Source organism: Pogona vitticeps, chromosome 5 (genome assembly GCF_051106095.1).
Source record: "Pogona vitticeps strain Pit_001003342236 chromosome 5, PviZW2.1, whole genome shotgun sequence".
NCBI classification, from domain to species: domain Eukaryota; kingdom Metazoa; phylum Chordata; class Lepidosauria; order Squamata; family Agamidae; genus Pogona; species Pogona vitticeps.
Window position 1 is genome coordinate 89,932,264 of NC_135787.1, and position 24,619 is coordinate 89,956,882.

The following is a 24,619-nucleotide window of genomic DNA, read 5'->3' on the forward strand; positions in this document are numbered from 1 at the left end:
TGCAAGAAGAATAAAGGACAAAATGAGAGGGCTTCTGCCCAGGAAAAAGAGATAGTACAGCATTTAGCAACCTTAAATGAATTTAAGTATCCAGGGCCCAATGAACTGATATTAAAGAATCTTGCAGGTATAATCTTACAGCCACTGCATATCATCTCTGACAATTATTGGAGACAGATAGAAATCTTGAAGACTAAAGTGAGGAGATATCACCATCTTCAAACAAGGGAAACAGGAAGATCCAGCCAACTTTGGACCAATCAGTTTGACATCAATACCAGGAAAGAATCTAGAAGAGATCAAGGGCTTCCCTTGAAGCTGACCTGGATGCAGGTCCAGAATGCAGCAGTCAGACTGGTGGATGGTGCGAGCAGATTTGATCACATTAACCCAGTTATGGCATGCCTCCACTAGTTACCTGTTGTGTCCCAGATCAAGTTCAAGGTTTTGACTCTTACATGTAAAGCCCTCCATGGTTTGGGCCCACATTACTTGTCGGAATGTTTCTCCCCAATGTCAATTGCCTGACCCATCCAGAAATCATCTACAAGAGGCAGGGCTTTATTCATGAGTGCTCCAACCTTGTGGAACCAGCTCACAGAGGGGCTTCACCTGGCCTCTTCCCTGTTGATATTTAAGGAACAACTAAAGACATTACTTTTCAGGGAAACTTTCCATTCTGATCCTAGCTGAGTTGAGTTGCTTGTATATCGCCATCTGGTTATTGTTACTGCATTTTTTCAGTGTATATGACCCCCCCAATGTAAACTATGACCACCTAATTTTGTCCCTTGCCGGAGGCAGAGAAGCAGTCAATGGGCAGCCGCTAGGGGTGGCTCCACCTCCATCTCCTGCTGCCTCCCTACCCGATCAGGTTGCCGCCTTGTCCCCTGCCCAAAGGGAGCTTGTGAGTGGCACTGGAGGAGGCAATCCAGCAGCAGAGGCGGCAGCAGGAGGAGGAGGTGGAGACGAAGGCAAAGGAGCAATCGCACTCAGCCACCTCTCGCGGCAGCCCATTGACTGCTGCTGCCACCATCCAATCACCTCATCCTGCTGCCAGGGCTCACCTCTAGCTCATGTTGCCGCCTTGTCCCCTGCCTGAAGAGAGCCCGGGAGTGGCACTGGAGGAGGCGATCCGGCAGCAGCAGTCATTGGGCAGCCGTGAGAGGCAACCGAGCGCGGCTGCTCCTTTGCCTACACCTCCTTCCATGTACAAAATGATCCTCAATTTTTCCTCTAATGATTTTAGGGGGGAAGTATCATTTTATACATGGAAAAATACGGTATTTTTATTTTATTTTCATTTTTTAGTTCCATCATTGATCTGGCAATGTTCCATTGTTTATGTGGTAAAATTGTTTTTAGAATACTTCTCCATTCTGATTATGTGTATTTATTGTAAACTGCCCAGAGCAGTGCTCCAGTGCTAATGGGAGTGGTGTACAAGATGAATGAATGAATGAATGAATATTAATCAATCTTTGAGCACTTAGAAAAGGACACTGTGATATGTAAGACTCAGCATGAGTTTTTCAAAACAAGTAATGCCAGACTATTCTTCTCTCTCTCTCTTTTTTAAATAGAGTCACAAGCTTAAGGGTGGACTGGTGTAGTTGTAGTCTATTTGATTTCAGCAAGGCTTTTGACGAAGTCCCTCATTATATTCTTGTGTCCAGGCTTGTAAAATATGTGCTAGATGTTCTACAGTTAAGTTGATTTGTAGATGATTAACAGGCCACACTGATGGTCACCAGTGGCCCATCATTATCCAGGATGGGAGAGACAAGTGAGATGCCACAGGGTTTTGTCCTGGGCTTGATGTTGTTCAATATCTTTATAAATGACTTGGATGAGGGCATAGAGGGGATGCTCATTAAATTTGTAAATGACACCAAACTCAGAGGAGTAGTTAATATACCAGAAGACAATGAGGATTCCAAATGACCTTACCAGGTTAGAGAACTAGGCCAACATAGATAAAAAAGCATTTCAGCAAGGAAAAATGTAAAGTACTGCCCTTCAACAGGAAACATCAGATGCATCAGTATAGGATGGCTGAAAGCTGGATTGGAAGTAGTACATGTGAAAAATGCTAGGGACGTTACAAGCTGAACATGAACCAAAAGTGTGGTGTGGCAGCCAAAAAAAGCAAATGCTATACAAGAGTGTGTCAACAGAGGTTTAATGTCTAGATCAAGAAACATAATACCCTGTTTCCCTGAAAATAAGACAGGGTCTTATATTAATTTTTGCTCCAAAAATGCATTAGGACTTATTTTCAGGAGATGTCTTTTTTTTTTCCATGACTGCAATCTACATTGATTCGAATACAGTCCTGTCATCATCTTCTGGTTGCTGCACAATGGTGGAGGCCGTGGTTTCACTCAACTGGGGCTTATTTTTGGAGTAGGGCTTATATTATGAGCATCCTGAAAAATCATACTAGGGATTATTTTCAGGTTAGGTCTCATTTTCAGGGAAACAGAGTAGTACCATTTTATTTTGCTTTGGTCAGACTTTGCCTAGAATACTGTGTCCAGTTATGGACACTACAATTTAAGAAGGATATTGGGAAAGTGTGATGTATCCAGAGGAGGACAACCAGAGTGGTAAAGGATTTGGAAACAAGCCCAATGAAGAAAGGTTGAAGGAATTTGGCATGTTTAGCCTGGAGAAGAGAAAATTGGAAAACAATATGATAGCATCTACAAATATATGAAGAGGTGACATATGGAAGATGAAACAAGCTTGGTTTTTGCAGCCCAAGATGATAGGACTAGAAATAATTAATTTAAATTACAAGAAAAGATATTTCAATTAAGCATCAGGAAGAGCTTCCTAGCTGTGACAGCTATTCTGCAATGGAATCACCTCTCTCAGAGGGTGGTGGACAATCCTTCACTAGAGATTTTTCTGCAGAGTTTGGATGGCCTGTCAGACATACTTTAGCAGTTGATTTCATGCACTGGCAAGGGTTTGGCATCAGTGACCCTTAGGATCCTTTCAACTCTACAATTCTATGATTCTGTGGTTATAAATACAAAACTAACTTGGACAGAACTATATGTTGTCCAAAGAAATATGATGTTGCCTCCACACACAGTCATTTCTCTCTCCCTCCTTAATATATAGTACCACTTAAACACATGTTCTGATTTCACTGCATTATGTTTCTCCACTACTATTGGCTTGTTATTTGGAGAAAGAAGTAGGAAAATACATAGAATGAAGGTAGGAAGCAACCAGTTGTGTTTCTTATATCATGTGATTTTACTCCAGAATTGTGATGCTTGCATTTAAGCTGTTGTGGTTCCTGTATCTTTGGTGACATGGAGTCTTGAGACACCTCTGTTGGTGATCTTGAAGCAGGTGAGGTGTACATGTTTTACAATGGACATATTTCAACCTTACATATGGCTGTATCTCTCTCTCTCTCTCTCTCTCTCTCTCTCTCTCTCTCTCTCTCTCTCTCACACACACACACACACACACACACACACACACACACACACACACACCACCACCACCACCACCACCACCACCACCACCACCACCACCACCACCACCACCAGCAGGATCTGCAATTTTTTGTGAGGAATGGGGGCAAAGCAGAATGCTTTCTGAACTTTTTAAGATGATTACAGTTTCCACGGGCTAAATTTTGGTGCATCATTAAGATTTTACACTGAAAACTTAGGAATCTCCCAGACATGTTTTATAGGGTTATGCACCGATTATTGTGGGACAATGCATACAAGTTAGCCAAATCACAGGGATCTCTGATTCATTATTTCCACAGTTGTCTACAGTATTTGTCTTTATTTCATTAATATCTTGGAACTGTGGCTTAAGCATTTCATAGATACCTGTTGAATATGTTTTAAGAGAATTGTGATATTTTGCTCTTTTATTTATTTGTTTTTAACCAGAGTACTTTAAACCAGAGCATAAGATTACTGCAGAAAACTTCATCAGAACTTCCGGTAAGGTTACTTTTGTGGATTCATGTTAAATACTTGACTGCTTGAGACTCTCTCTAATCAGCTTTATACATTCAAAATGAAAAGGCATTCTGCTAAATCTATTCTGGACTTCATGGCCACCATGATAACCATGGAGCTCTCTTGATCCCTTATGGCCTGATGCATATGCAGATCATCCACAGAAATGTGGTTTTGTTTGTTTGTTTGTTTTGCTTTTGGGGGGTGGGATCAGTGATCCCATGATCCTGGATAGATCTTTTCCTCAAGAAGTTTGCCTTGATCTTCATTAGCTGACCTTCTTTAAAGAGCTAGGGAATAGAGTAAGATAATCTACTTATGGAAATCTTTGGGAATCTCGGGATTCCTGAATTTTTGGAGGGTTTTTCCCCTGGACATGGTAATTCAGTCAAACTGTGAAGTGGTGAGATGGAAAGGGATATTGAGCATGATTCCTTCAGAACATAGATCCTGTTACTGTGAAACACTTGGAAGTATATTGTTTTACAGAAAATTCAGAGGTAATGAAATTGTCTGGTTGATAGTTAAAGTACAGTTAATGTAAGTCATGAAGCTGTAACTGTAACTGAGCACAAGAATCCTTCATTGTGCCTTTCATGTAGGATTTAGGTAGCAAAATATCTTAATTAGTATTCTCCTTTGTGTTTTCATGTTGTTTTCCCACTGACGTTTTGTGGGTGATAAATTTGCTGCTGCAAAGCCATAAACCAATTCACTGAGCACATGTGCTGCCTCCCAACACCTACTGCCTTATGAGAAGGAAACATAAAATGGATGGCACAGCACAGAATCAGTATGGATGTCATAAACTCCTTTCCATTCCTCCTTCCTTTCCAAATTTATGTCAGTCCCATGTGACCAGTGAAAGGTTAGGCACCAAAACCAGTAATTGTGACTCTGAAGAGCTTGGGACTTCTATTCTTGAGGGAACATCTTCCCTATACTGTACATACTTGTCTGATCAATGTAAGCTGGGGCACATCCTCTGTGTTCATTGAGAGCAGTACATCATACAGAATAGGACTATTTTGATTTTTTTAAAAACCATTTCATATTCTTTTAAATTGCCTAAAACAGATTTAACTTATTGTTTCTTGCTCTGAAACCTTCTGATATAGAGCAAACTATAAATATTTTAATTATTAATCAATAAAATAAAGTATACAGGATTATTTTGTCTCCTATATGATTTCTTTCTTTCTATACAATTAATTTCTCAACACTTTCATCCAGCTATCAGAAAGTGAAGCCACATAACACATATATCACACTGCTGGACTGAAATGGGATGCTGGTTTGTTTTAATGGTTGGACAGTCCAAGTCACACATCTTATCTCAATATAATATTAGTACCTTTCCATGAGCACGTGAGGATTTTTCTTGCCATAATAAAAACAGCAAAGTCATAGTCCTTCTTTCCCCATTTGGATTTCCCATTGCATCCTAGTGAACTAATATGGAAAACGAATATGGAAAAGGAATATGGAAAAAAATAATATTGATAATATTGATAAAGTCCTTGTCCTCATTAATGTAGACTGTCTCAACACACTGAGGAATTCTGCTCCATAGATTTAAAAATATGCAAGTTTCCTCACTGTTAGTTAAGAGCAAAACAAAGAGCACCTTTCCTCCCTTTTCAAGGTCTTAGTTTTGCAAAATATCTCTGTAATGTCCTTCCCCTCTAGAAGTACATGAACTTTTGCTCAGACTCTATAAGGAAGAATGCAGTTTTTTGTACAAAACTGCATTGAGCAGTTTTGTACAAAAAAGGGAAATGCTGCACAAAACTGGGGAACTCTGCACACAGTCTTCTGGCCAGTGCAAAGCTTCTCTAGGGAATGGTAGGAAAATGTTTGCCATTCTAAGTGGCAAAGGGAAGTGTTTTGTAGTTCTTTTGCCTTCTTCCATGGCTATTCCTGACTGTATGAGCAACAGAGAACAAAAGGATCCAACTTATTCAATCTATTTGTATGATGGTTCCCTGACACACCTGCCTGCGTGATAAAAGCTTTAGTAAATATACTTTTGCCCTGAATGTAAATAAGGTCTTGAATACTCTAAGCTGTTATCTGAGCTATACTACTTTGGTCTGTATATAAGGTTCACATGATTAAAGCTCCTCCAATTAAAAATTACCTCCCCATAGAAAATTAGTTTGTCATGGAGAAGGACAATAACTTAGCTTTCTGTTTGACATTCTGGTTGGCTACATGAGTAGTTTAATGCGTTCCAATGGCATTTTGCATCCCGTTTAGCGATGTTTCCTCATAGCGAGGGTTAATCCGGAACGGATTAACCTCGCTATGCGGGGCACCACTGTACTTCTGTTTTAATCCTCCTTTTTCGCCTTGTGTGTGCTGTCAAATAAATTGTTTCCTCATTTTATAAAACCACAGTTTGCTGCTTTGTGTGAATGCAATGAAGAGCTAGTTCAGACCAGAAAGATAATTCAGTCTGCTGGGAAAGGAAGTAACTGAATATAATTTTTATTTTGATGTTCCAAACCATGGTCTCCTGAGTCATGGTTACTTTGGCTTACATTATCTGCTGAAAACTGACCAAAGTGTCATTATAAAATTATGGACATATATGTAAAATAAGTATCCCTGACATATGTGTATCTTTTTGTTTGTGAAATCTGTGTTTGAACCATATCATAACAATTGGAGAACTATTGTGGCTTAACTGCATGGTTGTCTTCTTTCTAACCCCACTTACACCTTGGTTTTTTTCCTCCTCATAAAGGGAAAAGTAAAAAATGTGATCAGTGCTGTTGATGCTGCTCAACTTCTTATAAACAGCAATGCTTCATTAGTTATTATCCAGGTAAATTATTATTTTGTACTAAACCCTCTACCCCTTATTTTAATTTCAAATTAACTTTTTTATTGTTTAACTGTTATTTAATTCAGTTTATAGTAAAATTACTTTTTATATATTTATTTTATCTAAATTAAAATTAGGTATGTAATTGGACCACTTCATAGATTGCTGCCTTGATGTGGTAAAAGGGCTTGAGTAATTCAGAGAAGGTATGGGCTATGCCATGCAGGGACAGAGTTCTGACTAAACGCAATCCACTTGGAGCAGGAACTGGCAAGCCACTCCAGTATCTTTGCCAAGAAACTCCATGGACAGAAACAAAAGGCTAAAAGATATGAGCCCCTCAGGTTGGAAGGTGTCCAACATGCTACTAAAGAGTGGAGGACAAGTACAAGTAGCTCTAGAACTAATAAAGTGGTTGGGTCAAAGTCAAAAGGATGCTCAGCTGCAGACATGCCTGGTTGTGAAAGGAAAGTCTGATGCTCAAAAGAAAAATACTGCATAGGAACCTGGTATGTAAGATCTATGAACCTTGGTAAGCTGGATGTGGTGAAACAGGAGATGGCAAGAATATACATTGACATCCTGGGCGTCAGTGAACTAAAATGGATGGGAATGGGCAAACTCAATTCTGACAATTCTCATATCTACTATTGTGGGCATGAATCCCGTAGAAGAAATGGAGTAGCCCTCATAGTCAACAAAAGAGTGGGAAAAGCTGTACTGGGATACAATCTCAAAAGTGATAAAAGGATTCCAATATGAACCCAAGGCAGACCTTTCAACATCACAGTAATCCAAGTTTATGCACCAACCACTGATGCTTAAGAAGCTGAAATTGACCAATTCTATGAAGACTTACAACACCTTCTAGAACTGACACCAAAGAAAGATGTTCTTCTCATCATAGGACACTGGAATGCTAAAGTAGGGAAGCAAGAGATAAAATGAAGAACAGGTAAGTTTGGCCTTGGAGTTCAAAACAAAGCAGGGCAAATGCTAATAGAGTTTTGTCAAAAGAACAAGCTGGTCATCACAAACACTCTTTTCCAACAACACAAGAGGCGACTTTACATATGGACATCACCAGATGGGCAATCAAATTGATTATGTTCTCTCCATCCAAAGACGAAGAAGCTCTATACAGTCAGCAAAAACCAGACCTGGAGCTGATTGTGGCTCTGATCATCAGTTTCTTATTCCAAAGTTCAAGCTTAAACTGAAGAGAGTAGGAAAAACCACTGGGCTAGTCAGGTATAATCTAAAGCAAATCCCTTATGAATACACAGTGGAAGTGAAGAACAGATTTAAGGAACTCATTTTGTTGGACAGAGTGCCTGAAGAACTATGGATGGAGGCTCATAACATTGTACAGGAGGCAGCAACAAAAACCATCCCAAAGAAAAGGAAATGCAAGAAAGCAAAGTGGTTGTCTAACAAGGCCTTAGAAATAGCAGAGAGGAAAAGGGAAACAAAATGCAAGGAAGATAGGGAAAGTTACAGAAAATTGAATGCAGACTTCCAAAGAATAGCAAGGAGAGACAAGAGGGTCTTCTTAAACAAACAGTGCAAAGAAATAGAGGAAAATAATAGAAAGGGGATCTGTTCAAGAAAATTGGAGATGTTAAAGGAACCATTTTTGCAAAGACAGACATAATAAAGGACAAAAATGGGAGGGACCTCGAAGAAGCAGAAGACATCAAGAAGAGGTGGCAAGAATACACAGAGGAATTATACCAGAAAGATCTGGATGTCCCAGACAACCCAGAAGGTGTGGTTGCTGACCCTGAGTCAGACATTCTGGAGAGTGAAGTCAAGTGGGCTTTAGATAGCACGGCTAACAACAAGGCCAGTGGAGGTGATGACATGCCAGTTGAACTATTTAAAATCTTAAAAGATGCTAAGATGTTAAGGTGTTACACTTAATATGCCAGCAAGTATGGAAAACTCAACAGTGGCCAGAGGACTGGTAAAGATCAGTCTACATCCTAATCCCAATGAAGGGCAGTGTCAAAGAATGCTCCATCTACCGTACAATTGCACCAAGTTCACACACTAGCAAGGTTATGCTCAAAATCCTACAAGGTAGGCCTTAGTGGAACGAGAACTCCCAGAAGTACAAGCTGGATTTTGAAGGGGCCGAGGAACTCGAGACCAAATTGCTAACATGCGGTGGATTATGGAGAAAGCCAGAGATTTCCAGAGAAACATCTGCTTCTACTTCATTGAGTACACAAAAGCCTTTAACTGTGTGGACCACAGCAAACTATGGGAAGTTCTTAAATAAATGAGAGTGCATGACCACCTTATCTATCCCCTGAGAAATCTATATGTGGGACAGGAAGCAACAATTAGAAGTGGATATGGAACAACTGATTGGTTCAAATTGGAAAAGGAGTACAACAAGGCTGTACATTGTTTTCCTGCTTATTTAACTTATATGCAGAAGACATCATGTGAAGGGCTGGACAGGATGAATCCCAAACCAGAATTAAGATTGCCAGAAGAAATATCACCAACCTCCAATACGCAGATGATACCACTCCGATGGCAGAAAGTGAGGAGGAATTAAAGTACCTCTTAATGAAAGAGGAGAGCGGCAAAAATGGTCTGAAGCTCAACATAAAAAAACAAGATCATTGGCACAGGTTTCATCACCTCCTGGCAAATAGAACGGGAAGATATGGACGCAGTGACATATTTGACTTTCTTGGGCTCCATGATCACTGCAGATGGTGACAGCAGCCATGAAATTAAAAGATGGCTGCTTCTTGGGAGGAAAGTGATGACAAACCTAGACAGCATCTTCAAAAGCAGAGACATCACCTTGTGGACAAAGGTCCGAATAGTCAAAGCTATGGTTTTTCCAGTAGCAATGTATGGAAGTGAGAGCTGGACCATAAAGAAAGCTGACTGCCGAAAAATGGATACTTTTGAATTGTGGTGCTGGAGGAGACTCTTGAGAGTGCCCTGGACTGAAAGGAGAACACACCTATCTGTTCTAAAGGAAATCAACCTTGAGTGCTCACTGGAAGGACAGATCCTGAAGCTGAGGCTCCAATACTTTGGCCATCCCATGAGAAGAGAAGACTCCCTGGAAAAGACTCTGATGTTGGGAAAGTGTGAAGGCAAGAGGAGAAGGGGACGACAGAGGACAAGATGGTTGGACAGTGTCATCGAAGCTACCAACATTAATATGACTCAATTCTGGGAGGCAGTGGAAGACAGGAGGGCCTGGCATGTTCTGGTCCATGGGGTCACGAAGAGTTGGACACGACTTAACAACTAAACAACAAACAACAAATGTAATTGGATATACAGTCATGAGAAAAAAGAAAGTACATACTCTTTGAATTCTATGGTTTTACGTAGCAGGACATAGTAAAAATCATCTGGTCTTTAGCAGGTCTGAAAATTAGATAAATACCTCAGATGAACAACAACTCATATGAATTAAGAGGCTAAGTAATAGGTGCTGCTAACCAAATGCCCTTGGTCATCACCAAGTGTGATCATCTGTACAAAAGCTGAAGTTTTAGCAGTTTGCTGGCCTGGAGCATTTAGGTGTGTGTTAACACAATGCCATGGAGGAAATACATCAACAATGATAGTAGAGAACCAGTTGTTGCTATCCATCACTCTGTGAAGAGTTATAAGTCCATTTCCAGACCATTTTAAAGTCCATCAATCTACAGTGAGGAAGATCCTTCACAAGTGGAAAACATTCAAAATTATTGCCAGTCTTCCCAGGAGTGGGCATCCAAGCAAATTCAATGCCAGATCGACCATGCAATGCTCAGAGAAATTGCCCAAACCCCAAACTACATCTCAGATTCTTACAAGCCTCAGTTAGCATGTTAAATGCTAAAGTTAATGACAGTACAATTAGAAAAGACTGAAGAAGTAGGGTTTGTTTGGCATGGTTGTCAGGACAAAGCCTCTTCTCTCTAAAATGAGCATGGCAGTATAGCTTTGGTTTGCAATGTTTTATGTGGACAAACCATAAGAATTCTCAAACGATATCCTTTGGACTGACAAAATCAAAATGGAGATATTTGGCCATCATGCACAGCGCCATGTGTGACAAAAACCAAACACAGCATTTCAGCACAAATAATTCATACCAACTGTCAAGCATGGTGGTCGAGGGGTGATGATTTGGGCTTGTTTTGTAGCCACAGGACCTGGACACCTGGCAGTCATTGAGTGCATTCACCCCTCTGTATACTAAACTTGGCCGAAATTGGGTCATGCAACAAGACAGTGATCCCAAACACACAAGCAAATCCACAACAGAATGGCTGAAAAAGAAAAGAATCAAGGCATTGCAACAGCCCAATCCTGGTCTTAACCTGATTGGAATGCTGTGGTGGGACCTTACGAGAGCTGTGTATAAAGAAATGACTGCAAACTTCAATAAACTGAAGCAACATTGTAAAGAGTGGGTCAATATCCCTCCACAATGATGTGAGAGATTGATAAAGTCATACAGAAAACTATAACTTTGTTATTGCTGTTAAAGGTAGTTCTACAAGCTATTGAATCATAAGATGTACTTAGTTTTTCACACATGGCTTCTCCATTTTGGCTTTATTTTTGTAAAACAAATCATGACATGGTGTAATGTGTCATGTTATTGTTCATCTGAAGTTGTGTTTACCTAATTTTCAGATCTGCTAAGGACCAGATTATTTTTTATTATGTCCTGATACATAAAATTGTTACATTCTATGAAGGTGTACTTTTTTTCACATGATAGTACAACACTTTTTTTGTTTATTTTTATTTTTAGTAATCCTAACACCCTGCCGCACTGCAATTTAACTGTTTCTTAACTGTTTGCATCATGGTGTTACTGAACTTTTTATTGCACTATATACTTAAGGAGTTTACTTAAGGCCTGTTATCCAGTGAGTGGATATGAGTAACATACCAGTAGCGATGGGCAGAGGATGTTACGATGTTGGTAAATTATCTTTCAAGTCCAGAAGAACAGGGAACAGATATCTGAAGGCTGTTCCCAGTTCTACCTCTTCTGCTAGCTGCCCAGTTTGAGGTAACCTGCTCAGCTCACTCTCCTGTCAGTCCTTGATGTTGCTAAATGCCAAATCTGCCCTAAATAAAGCCCAGGATTTAATCTTGGCTGAAGATGCAGATTTGGCATGCATTACTGAAACCTGGGTGGTTGTGTTGGGTGGTGTGGCTCTCATTAATCTGTCCACTTGGTTGCTCCATCTTACATCAGGATAGACTGGATGGACGGGTGGGGGGAATTTGCCATTGTATATAAAAACACTTGGGAGGCTGTCATGCTCTTTGCCCTGAATATCCTGTGTCTGGAGGCCCTCCACATGTTGTTGGGGACCAGGGATAGAATTGGGATTACGCTGGTTTACTGTGCTCCCATGACCCAGCCTTTCCAGAGCTTGCAAGCTTAATCTTGGTGGCACTGTGGAGGTCACCCAGACGACTTCTTCTGTGTGACTTCAGCATCCATGTGGAGGCTGAGGACAGTGGACCAGCTCCTGAGTTCTTGGAAACCATGGCTTCCTTGGACATTTCTCAGTTTGTCTACTGTCCCACCCATGTGGTGGGTCATAAGCTAGACCTGGTCTTTTCAGTTGGGCAGGGAGATAGTGACCCAAGAGTGACCAACCTTGAGTTTATCCTTTTGTCATGGTTGGATCACCACCTGATCAAATTCAGCCTCTCAGTGGCACTACCCTGCTCCGGGAAGATGGGACCCATTAAGATGGTTCGACCATGCAGGCTGTTGGATCCAATATGCTGCCAAGATGAAATGCATAGGATACCAGCTGAACTGGTTGAAGCCCAGGTCGCTGGATGGTGTGCCGCTGCAACCTGGGCAGTTGACATGATTGCACCCAAATGCCCTCTCCACTGCTGAGCCCATCCTGCCCCTTGGTATACTCAACAAGTTTAGGCAATGAAGCAAAATAAGAGAAAGCTGGAGAACATATGGATATGGAATTTAACTTAAAAGCTGCAAAAATATGTCTAACATCTACTTAGCAAGGTGAAATCCATGAGAAAATCACACTACACTAACTGGATAAGTGAAGCCCAAAGTCACCAGGCTGTATTATTTCACATATTGTGCAATTGGTCTGGAATTAGCCAAAGTGATTGTCCTTCCAATAGCATAACCTGTGACCAATTTGCAGCATTTTCCACAAAGTGGAGGCCATCCACCAGGACCTAGACCACCATCTTGTATGAGTAGATTGACCCAAGACATACACTGTGCCAGTTTGTCCAATGCCTCTAACTCAATTTCAGCCAGTGACATTATCTGAGGATGACAAGGTACTTGACCACTGTAGGGCCACTACAACCTCCTTGCCTGGCCTGGCTCTTAAAAGCTGCCAGGCCAATAATGATAGAATTGGCCACCTGCATCATAAATGTGTCTTTCTTTGAGAGCAGATTCCCCTCAAGGAAACGAACATTAGGCCCATTCACAAAAAACTAATGTGGCAGCAGATGATTATAACAGCTACAGACCTATTGCCAATATCCCATTTTCAAGCAAGCTAGTGGAGAGAGCAGTAGTTGATCAACTACAGGCCCTCAATCCACTCCACTCTGGGTTCAGGCTGTCACAACATGGAGATGGCATTGGATGCCCTGCAAGATGACCTTCTGAGAGAGGCCAATGGGGCAAAATGTCTATGTTGGTCATCCTCAATCTCTCAATGAACCTTGATACTGTGAATCATGGTATCCTCTCAGTGTTGGGGACTGGTGGTCTGGCTTTGTCCTGGCTCCAGTTTTTCTTTGAGGACCAGCCCCGAGAGCACAACTTGGGGAGATGGTGTCCACCCCTTGGACTCTCAATCGTGGAGTTCCTCAGGGGTCAATCATCTCTCTGTTGCTGTTTAACACCTACATGAGGCTTCTGGGGGAGGTCATCAGGAGATTTAGAGTCTTGTGTCATACAGTACACTGATGACACCCAGCTCTGTCTATCCTCCCACCCTTTTGCAGTGGATTCTGACCTGTCCCTTGAGGGCAGGGCAGTTGAGGACATTGACCCCAAGAGAGGCCCAGAATGAAAAGACCAGTAATTGGGCCTTATCAGTGGTTGCACCACTCCTTTAGAATCAGCTGCCATCTCATATTTGCCCTTTCACTGGCTACTTTAAGAGATCATTGAAAATTTGGTTATTCAGACAGGCCTTCCAGAATATTCCATTAACAGAACACAGAATACTTACCAACTCCTAAGTTAATGATTCCACCTTCTTGACTGATTTTTAAAAATGTTACTGCTACTATTTTTGTTTTGTATTTCTAAGTTTATAATGTTTCTAATTTATAATGTTTAGTACATGTTTATTCTTTTACATTATTTTGATATGTATTTTATTTTATTTTAATTTAATGTTCTTGATCATTGTTCTTATTTTTTGTGTAAATTGCCCAGAGAGGCCTTGGTAGCCAGATAAGCAGTATACAAATCATATAAATGAATAATTTTAAAAAGCAAACTCTTTTACTGAAAAGTACTTATACTTAATGTTACATTAGGTGTTTTTTCCCTCCTCCCAGGAAACAAAAAAGTACATGGATACCATAATAGGATACTTTGAGCAATATGCTGAATGGGTGAAGGAATCGGTAAGCTGGGTAGTTTTTCAGAAATGTACTGAACTGAAATAATGGCCAAGTCTTGTTGAGTAAATTGCACCTGCATAAGAGTGATGCTAGTCGCAGGAGGAGATTGCCAGTAATCAAAGAGTTCCTGCTTTGATCCTTGGGGTTGACCAACTTGCCCACAATTAGATTGATTTTAATTAGTAGCAACCTCCCTCTGATGGTGATGATCATTTATTTGCTCATAATTTTACTTAGATAAGAAAAAAAGAGATTAATATTATTATTATACCAATATTGTATTTGAAGCTTTATGTAGTAACTTAGAAATGTTGGAATGTAACATTAAATCCATTCTGAAATGTGATTTATTTAGGTTTGACAATATAAAAGATAATATTTATGTCTTTACAATTGAGTATTAAGGCTTTTTAATAAGATTTCAATAACAAATGTTCAATATTTCAATTTGTTTCTCATTTGTCATAGATAACTATGGAAGTAGCAACATGTAAGCCCATTGCCAATGTGATTGATACAATTGTGGATATATTTCTGTGCAGCTACATAACAGATTCTTTGGTAAGATTATTATGTGTTCTTCCCAACTATGTTGTAAAGGAGGAGGGAAAAGGTGTGCATGGAGCCCCATCTTAACATTTTTCTTATACCATCAAAAGCAATTCCGTTGCAAAGATATCTTCCATGATGCTATGAGTAGAGTGGTTTGTTTGGAAATGTTATTCTCTATGTAAGAGGGAGAGATTATCTGTCACTGTGATTGATGGGTGTCGTTAGCTGGTCTTTTTTGTGCAATGATCTCTCCCTTCCCCCCCTCCCTCATCACAACAAAAACATGCTGATCACCCTGTCTCCTGAAAAAAAGAGAAAAAAAGCCGTTCCCACAGCTATAAATACTATCCAACAAACACCAACAGAGCATGGACAGCATTCCTACTCCAGTCCTCTGAAGATGCCGGCCACAGAGACTGGCGAAATGTCAGGAAGAACAACCTTTAGAACATGGCCAAAGAGCCCGAAAAACCCACAACAACCATTAGATCCAGGCCATGAAAGCTTTCGCAAATACATATTTACAGAAGAGTCTGGCTTTCAGTGCTCTGTGCAATATGACTGACAGTAAACTCCCATTGTACTCAATTCAGCTGAGGTTTATACTTTGGTTTGGGAAGTGATGTTACAAAATTCAAAGTGACTCTCCAGTTTACATACTATATGGAAAAACTTCAGACTTGCTAATATATGGCATGTGACAGCACCTATTGCCCCCCACTACAAAGTGATGACCATATGCACTCAGGAGTGGGTGAGCGCCAAAGCTCTGGAACTGCACATACATTCTTGGGCCTTGTAAGGCTCCACCTATTTCCATGAATCCCCCAATTTGTCTTACAAAATGAGGCCTTGTGCCCTTTAACGGCAATTGTATATATAGTGTATCATGATAGTGCACCTATGCTATTGTGCAGCAGAATAAATCAATGTTCTATAAAGCAATTCTAAAAATGGGGGCAGCCCCAAAAAAGTTATAACTTTGAAACTGGACTTCTGATCAGCACTAAGTTTGGCACAAATGTAGTAGACAGCTATCTTCTGCTTTGTGCCAAATTTAGGGAAGTTTGGGCCAAGGCGTTTTGGGTTATGATTTTTGAAATTAGAATTGTTCCCCCTCATGCAGAAAGAAGTGACCATAAACATCTCCAGATTTCAAATACACAGAACAGCAAATTCTCTTACTTATCTTGAGAAAGGATGGTTAATCTCACCCACCCCCTTATATATAGAAAGGATCCAGGCTGCAGGGGCAGAAATATTGATCCTCAAAAAAGGATCAATATTTGCTTTGTGTCTCAGAATGGTCTTACTTCATGTTGGCAGAGCTTTGGTGCCTATTTCCTGTGATAATCTCAATCATTCCACTCGTCTTGTCACTATATATTTCATAGTTTTAAAAAAAGAACTCCAGAGATGTTATGTGCCATCAAGTTGTACTTGTCAAAAAACAACCATTACAATTGGTTGGTGTCTGGTTGAAATGAGGTTCACTGGTGAAAGAAAGAGACAGCTTCTGGGATTTTCCCTGGCTTGGTGTGTCTCTGAATGGTAGTGAGCACAAGAGATTGTCTTGTAGAGCATTGTACCTTGCAGACAATGTGGGCATGATACTGAGCAGCAATATCAAATAATTTTCTGGTCCTTTTAATCATGGCTACAGAAGCAGAATATCCCACATTCATAATCCAGAGGGTTTTTGGAAACCTTTTTTTTTTTGGAGGGTGACCTTAAAACATAGCAGAATTGCCTCCAGGACTCCTAAAGGCACAAGAAGACTTCTTGAGCCAAATGTTTAAAACCAAAAATTTAAAAGTAATTTGTGGTGCTGTGAGTCTGTGAAGTCCTAGGATGCTACAAGAGTGTCAAAATCTATAATTGGTTGTTTGAGGGTCACAGGCGGTCCAAGAGCCATGTGGTGTCCACCCTTGATTTACACCAACCCTGTTACATATCAAGAGCCTTCCTCCAGCTGAATGCAGCACACCTAGCCATGTGGAGCAGCAGAAGAAGGGCTTGATCTCTTGTTTTTGTAGTCTACTAGGAATTGGGAGGGGGAATGACCAGAGGGCCAGTGAGATACTGAGCAGGTCCACAATACAAGGCCCATCTTTAACTTCCTAAATTGCAACTCATGAGGTCAGTATATAAAGTTATACAGCAGGAAAACAGAGGCTTCTGCATAAAAAAAAAAAAATTAGTTCATGCAAGCAGCTTACCCATCTATACCAGAGCTTTAATCGCATAGGCAGAGCATGTTCATAACCTGCTCCTTCAAGACCCTTTCCTATTTTGGGGGTGGAGCTTGACTGCAGTGAAGCCAGCAGCTCCCGGCTAACAGCTCTGGGGAAAAACTGGAACCGCCCGGCCCGTCGTTCCTCTAGAAATGGGGGGGGGACAGAAGAGGAGGCCAGGAGAGGTCACCCCCAAGCAGATGTGAGCCCAGAAGATAGAAGACTTGGCAGCAACCGGGTCTTTCTTCCCTCTGAAAATTCACCCAAGCACAGACCGGAGACGGGAGGCCATCTTATGTCAGAAAGCTGTGGGAAAACTCCACCCCCAATCCCCGAAGGAGAACAAAAATACGGCTGAAAATATACAATAACAAAGTAAGTCTTTGATTTATGAATAACCTCATTAAGATGTTAAGGAAACTAAAGTGAAAATACCTGACCGAAAGGAGAGAGGAAGTGGCGAGCTGGCACGCCAGCCTGTGTTTTTTTTTCCTCAAAGCGAACTTTTAAACAAGTTTACAACTAGCAGACTGGCTCAAGGTCAATGAGATAAGATAGCGAGATAGAAAAAGTTTGTGTTTCTGGAAAAAAATGCCAGTGGAAATATTACTCAACAATCTTTAAGGAATTGAAATCTTGTTAATGCTGTGCAGTTTGGATTCTTCTTACTCGTTTGAGTGAGACTTTGAAAATAAAAGCTCGTCTTGGGAGCAGGAGGCATAAGCTTGTGGGAAGAAAAAACAGGCGATGAATTATCAGCGTGGTGACATAGATTGAAGAACTGGAAAAGCCCTCTAGGAGCAACAGACATTGAATCATCAGCTCGTGAGCGAGAGGAATTTAACAGAACAGACTGAGGACTTAAAAAAAATCAGTGCTGTGTTCGGACTATTTGAATTTGCTGTGGATTTTGATAATATTGCTATAATATCTGGATAAGGATACTATTTGGACAATAACTGGACAAGGAGGGGAGGACATTTCTGGAGGGGTTTGGTTTGTTGATAAAATAGTGGAATCAAAAAAATTAATATTATTTATACAAACTATATATACTGGAGAGATGGAAATGACCTCCGAAGGGTTGGGAATTTTGCCAGATAATAAATGGCTGGTTACTATGCAAATGACAATAATAACAGGATTCCAGCAGGTAAACGAGCACATTAATCAGATGGAAGATCTTATCAAAGGGAAATCAGCAGAGGTAAAACAACAGTTGAATGAAACGGCCCTAACACCAATACAATTTACACCGAGAGCTATGCCACGTACTATAGATGAGAGTAAGAGTTACTCTGTGAGCTACGACGGAAAAGGTGATGTTAAAAATCAGACTACTGTCCTGCACTCAATTTTATTTTCCCAAAACAGGAGGAAAATAGAGTTACAGAAACAAGAGAAGGGCACTGAGAAAATATGGGAAGTGCTAGAAATGGATATTTTTCCAGGCAGGCTGATTGCACGTATAAGACAGAAGGATATTGAAAGAGGGGATGTATTTTATAATTGGTCTCGATTTCCTGATAGAGTTGGAATAACTTAGATTTAAATTTAAACATGAATGTAAGATGATACTTAGAGGATAACCAGATTTGTGTGTGTGTGTGTGTGTGTGTGTGTGTGTGTATGTATAGTATATATAAAGAATATAAAGTTGTTTTTTGGCATTGAAAAATGAATAGACCTGATGCATGTATACTTAATATGAATAGATTGGATAATTGACAGTTGACAGTTGGTCAAGATGGCGGCGCAAGTATTTGCAGCGGCTAGGCATTCCAGAGATCGGTCCTTATTATGGACTCTACGTGCTCAGGCACAAGTAACTTACAGTCGACAAGAATTATTATCTATTGGCAGAAACAGTTGCAACTTTGAATCGAGGGTCTCAACTTACAACATCCCAGCTGAGCTTTTAAGACGGCCTGCTCTCCCTGTCAGGAAGAAAAGAACACGGAGAAAACGCAAGCAGAAAAGAGGTTGCAGGGCTGGTCTACGAGTGAGGTTAGGCAAAAATCCTCACAAGCCTGCATTGCCAAGTCTTTTTGTCTCAAATGTTAGATCTCTACCCAACAAGATTGAGGAGTTGGAACTTACTATCTCCCTACAGAAAAATATTCGAGACTGTTGCGTTATGATCTTTACAGAGACATGGCTTGATTCTTCCATCCCAGGGGAGGTAATTGAACTACAAGGACGCAGAGTACATCGAGCAGACAGGTCTATTGAATCTGGAAAGAGCAGAGGTGGAGGGGTTTGTGTTTACACAAACGATAATTGGAGCACAGATGTTAAAATAATGGACATTCACTGTTCTCCTGATTTGGAGTATTTGGCAGTGAAATGCCGCCCCTTTTACCTGCCTCGTGAGTTTAATGTTGTTATAATAACAGCAATATATATACCTCCTGATGCTAACACAACCACAGCTTTGAGTTGTTTGTTAACTGCTATCAGCAAACAGCAGCAGGCCTACCCAGATGGAGTGCTGGTGGTAGCAGGTGATTTCAATCAAGCCAATTTAAAGACCGTCCTCCCTAACTTTTATCAGTATGTGGACTGTCCCACTAGAGGGGAAAATACCTTGGATCAGGTATATTGTAACATCATGCATGGATATAAGACGAAGCCATTGCCTAGCTTGGGACAGTCAGATCATATATCTCTTTTTTTTATTCCATCGTACAGACCCCTTGTTAAAAGAATCAGACCATCAATTAGAGAAATGCAAGTGTGGCCAGTGGATGCAACTGAGCAACTTCAAGATTGCTTTAGGAGCACTGATTGGACACTGTTTGAGGAGGACAATGTTGATACTTATGCCTCGACAGTACTGTTTTATATCAAAAGCTGCATCGATGTTATTGCTACAACAAGACAAGTACGAGTGTTTTCTAACAACAAGCCTTGGCTAAATAGAGAAGTGCGCCTTTTATTAAAAGCCAGAAATGCTGCTTTTCATTCTGGTGATGAACTACAGTATAGAGAGGCCAGAGCTAAACTGAAAAGGGGCATTAGGGATGCCAAAGCTATGTACAGCCAGAGAATTGAACAACACCTTGAAAGTTCTGACACATACATACATACATACATACATACATACATACATAAACCTTTATTGGCATTTGATTACAGTAAGAAAAATAGACAATGTAACCAGGGAAGTAAAGAGGGGGAAGGTTAAAACTGAAGTTGGGAGGGATGGGGATTACGGTTTCTCATAAGAATAGTTGACAGAAATTCCGCCACGAGATGGGTAGTGGTTGGAAAGTAATCACTTAGAAGAATTGGGAGGGGGTCAGAGAGGGAGGGAGGGAGGGTTAGGAGAAAAGGGTGTAGCAAGGAAGATCTAAGGGCAGAGTGAGAGGGGCAACGAAGTAAAATATGGGCTACTGTGTCTGATTCGCGGAAACAGAGTGGACAGAATCTGTTTGATCGGGGGGTATTGGAGTATCTGCCAAAGTGATAAGCAGATGGGAAGATGTTTAAACGAGCAAGAAGAAAGGCCCTCCTTTTCCTTGGGTCTGTCAGGTGAAAGAGATAACTGGCTGGGTGGCCCAGTAAGGGGGGGAGCCCAAAGTAAGATGGTGAGCAAGTGGGATTTAGATTAAGTAGGAGGGTCCGGGTTTCTTGTTCTAGTAGTTTAGACTTAATGATAAGGTGGGCTTTAGGAAGGTCAAGGTCGGCCAAGGTTTCAGGGGATAGGTCGAGGGTGGAAAGCTTAGCATCTACTAGTTTGAACCAGTTGGATATGTGAGAATCACGAATAAGGTCATATAGGATGGAGGTTGGGTGGGAGTTGAGATGAAGTTTCAGCCAGAATTTGAAGGTAGAAATCCAAGCAGAGGTGGAGGGGAGGTGGATACCTAGTTCTAATGCAATCGTGGACAGTCTGATTGAGTTGGGGATCCCCAGAATCTTACGAAGAAATTTAGAGATTGAGCGATCCAGTTCGGAGTTGGCGACTTCAATCCAAACGGGTGCTCCGTACAGTAATTGAGGGACGGATTTGAGTTGGAATGCCTGAAGAGCAGCAGGGATGAATTGGTTGCCTTTGTTGAAAAAGAATCTGACTATGGCGTTTTGAGATAGAAGAGCTGAGGATATGGCAGATTTACGGTGGAGTAACCAAGAGTGGCGGTAGTGAAATGTAACTCCGAGATACTTGAAGGATGGTACCTGCTGAAAGCTGAGGTTTTGTATTTTCCATTGGGATGGTGTCCATGATTTGGAGAAGACTAAAATTTTAGTCTTCGTGGAGTTAATGGATAGATGATTTGCAAGACAGTACTCCTGGAAGGTTAAAAGCAGCTTACGGAGACCACGCTTGGAGAGAGATAGAAGGACAGCGTCATCGGCATATAGGAGTAGGGGAATAGGTGAGTTGTTCAGGGAGGGGATGGGAAGGTCAAGAGGGAGTAAGACAGGAGGAAGATCAGCTATATAGAGGTTAAATAAGAGGGGTGCCAGGATGCATCCCTGTCTGACGCCTTTCTGGATAGGAATATCTTCAGTCACGGCGCCAGTGCGGTCTAAACGTACGCGACATGAATTGGAAGAATGTAGTTGTTGGATGAGCGAGAGAAGACGGGGGTCAATATTCCAGTTCATTAATTTCTTCCATAAGGTGTTCCTGTCTACGGAGTCAAAGGCTCCTTTGAGATCGATGAATGCGGAGTAAAGTTTTGCCTTGTGGGACTGGGAGTATTTATTAACTAGGAAAGAGAGGGTGAAAATATGGTCCAGGGTCGAAGCTCCTGGGCGGAAGGCAATTTGTTCCCTAGTTGGGAGACCAATGTCTTCCGCCCAGGCAGTGAGTTTCTTGAGGAGAAATCTTGAGTAGAGTTTCCCAATAAAGGATAGAAGGCTTATTGGTCTATAGTTGCTGGGGAGAGAGGGGTCGCCTTTTTTATATATTGGGACAATGATTGAATTAAGCCAAGATTCGGGAATGATACCTGATTTATTGACGATGGTGAATAGGTTAGCAAGAGGGATGGACCACCATGTGTGGTTGTTGGTGAGGAACTCTGAGGGAATTCCATCTGGACCGGGGGATTTCCGGGGTTTGAGAGTGTGGATAAGCTCAATGATTTCATCGGGTGTAACGGGGGGCCAGTCTAGTAATTCAGGGGAAGGGTAAGGATATTTTATGGAAGGAGTCTGGGTAGAGAAGACGTGGGTGTAGTAAGTTGACCAAGAGGAGGAAGAGATCGGGGTGGGGAGAATTGGGTCTGAGTGGGATAATGATCTAGAAACAAGGGACCAAAAAAGGCTATGGTTGTTGGAGAGAATTGAATGGTGGAGAAGGCTCCAGTTTTGTTGGGCGTATAGATGTTTTTTTTGCTCGAACAAAGTACGGCAGAGTTTTTTAAGATAGGAGTAAGTTAGGACAAGGTCGGAAGAGGGGTCTGCAAGGGTTGCACGGAAAGTTTGCCTGGTCAGTTTCTTGGCTGTCAAACAGTCTGAGTCAAACCAGGATGGACAGTGGGGATGGGTAGAAGGGGGTCGGGAGGGGCTGAGGGATTGGGTGAGGGATTTAATTAGGGACTCATAAACGAGGACAGCCAGATGAGGAGAGTTGGTCTTGGATAGGGTCTGGTTGAGATCGATCACATCGTTTTTGCGAGTCCAGGCTCTGAAGGACTCTTCAGAGTTATGGGTCCATCTTAGTCTAGGAGGGGGTGGGAGGTAGGGGGTAGGGAGGGAGTTGCCTGACTCAGCGGGAAGGGTAAGGGATAAAAGTGTGATTGTAGGTAAATGGTCACTTTCTGTCCGTATATCGACATGGAAGTCGAGGATTTGGGGGAGGGCTTCAGGGGAAGATAAGGTGTAATCGAGTACACTGGCCCCTCTATGAGAATAGTGAGTGAATTTGCCGGGTGAGTTCTGACACTCGCCGAGTGTGGCACGGCCTACGACAAATCACTGGTCAGAGTAACAAAAACAGTCTGTGTAGCAGCAGTGATTTTTTGGCTGAGCAGTTAAATCAATTTTTCAGCCGTTTTGAGGTGGAAACAGGAACAACCATTATTCCAGCACCTACTGTCCATAATACATCACTAGAATCTACCATCGACAGACAACCACTAGTACTGCAGATTTCAGATGTGAGACGCGCTTTCCAGAATATTAATATTCGAAAGGCAGCTGGACCAGATGGAATCATGGGATGAGTTGTTAGGGGCTGTGCTGCAGAATTAGCTGGAGTTTTTACGGATATTTTCAATCTATCCTTGTTGCAGTGTTCTGTCCCCACTTGCCTGAAGACATCTATTATAGTGCCAGTCCCGAAGCAGTCAGCTGTGGTATCTCCCAATGATTATAGACCAGTAGCTTTAACATCTGTTATTATGAAATGTTTTGAGAGATTGGTGCTGGATTACATTAAGGCTAGTCTTCCACCTTCTTTGGATCCATGGCAATTTGCATACAGGAGAAATAGATCTACTGATGATGCTGTGTCCATTGTACTCCATACTGTATTGAGCCACTTAGAACAACAGGGAACTTATGCGAGGCTGTTGTTTGTGGATTATAGCTCTGCTTTTAACACCATTCTACCAAATAGGTTGTTTTTAAAAATGATCAACCTGGGATTACCTCAGGAGATCTGCATGTGGATAAAGGATTTTCTGACAGATAGGCCACAGTCAGTAAGGATGGGATCCCACCATTCTTCTACCCTGGTACTAAGTACAGGAGCTCCCCAGGGCTGCGTGCTGAGTCCCTTCCTCTATTCCCTGTACACACATGATTGCACCCCACTATATAACACCAATGCAATTATTAAATTTGCGGATGATACGACAGTGGTGGGACTCATAAATAAGAACAATGAGTCTGCTTATAGAAAGGAAGTACAAAGATTGATACTATGGTGTAAAGAAAATCATCTCACACTTAACATCAAAAAAACTAAAGAACTCATAATTGATTTTAGGAGGAAGAGAAATGTACATTTACCACTGTACATAAACGGTGAGGAAGTGGAGAGAGTTGGTAGTTTTAAATTTCTGGGTACTTACATCTCAGAGGACCTGTCATGGACTATAAATGCCAACATGCTAATAAAGAAGGCACAGAAGAGGCTGTATTTCCTGAGAATGCTCGGCAAGTTAAATTTATCACAGCATTTACTTCTGTCCTACTACCGTAGCACCATTGAGAGTGTCCTAACTTATGGCATTCTGGCATGGTTTGGGAGTAGCTCTGTAGCGGACAAAAAAGCTCTACAGAGAACCATTAAAATTGCCCAGAATATCATCGGGCTCCAGCTACCAACCCTGGATGACATCTTCACATCCCGCTGTCTGAGGAAGTCACACAGCATCCTGAGAGACTCTTCCCATCCTGCTTATAAC

At 41.4% G+C, this 24,619-nt stretch overlaps 1 protein-coding gene across 5 annotated transcripts in view; it reads left to right on the forward strand.

The window, feature by feature from the left end:
* Positions 1–24,619, forward strand: part of PROM1 (prominin 1) — a 206,444-nt gene that overhangs the window by 176,372 nt on the left and 5,453 nt on the right. For all 5 annotated transcript variants that reach the window (XR_013545551.1, XM_078394067.1, XM_078394066.1 and 2 more), the window contains 4 exons: positions 3,930–3,983; positions 6,751–6,831; positions 14,401–14,469; positions 14,935–15,027. Coding sequence is in view for 4 of the 5 variants with exons in the window: in XM_078394067.1 (XP_078250193.1) it covers positions 3,930–3,983; positions 6,751–6,831; positions 14,401–14,469; positions 14,935–15,027 (297 nt within the window). In the remaining variant the exon portion in view is untranslated. The remainder of the gene's footprint in view (positions 1–3,929; positions 3,984–6,750; positions 6,832–14,400; positions 14,470–14,934; positions 15,028–24,619) is intronic.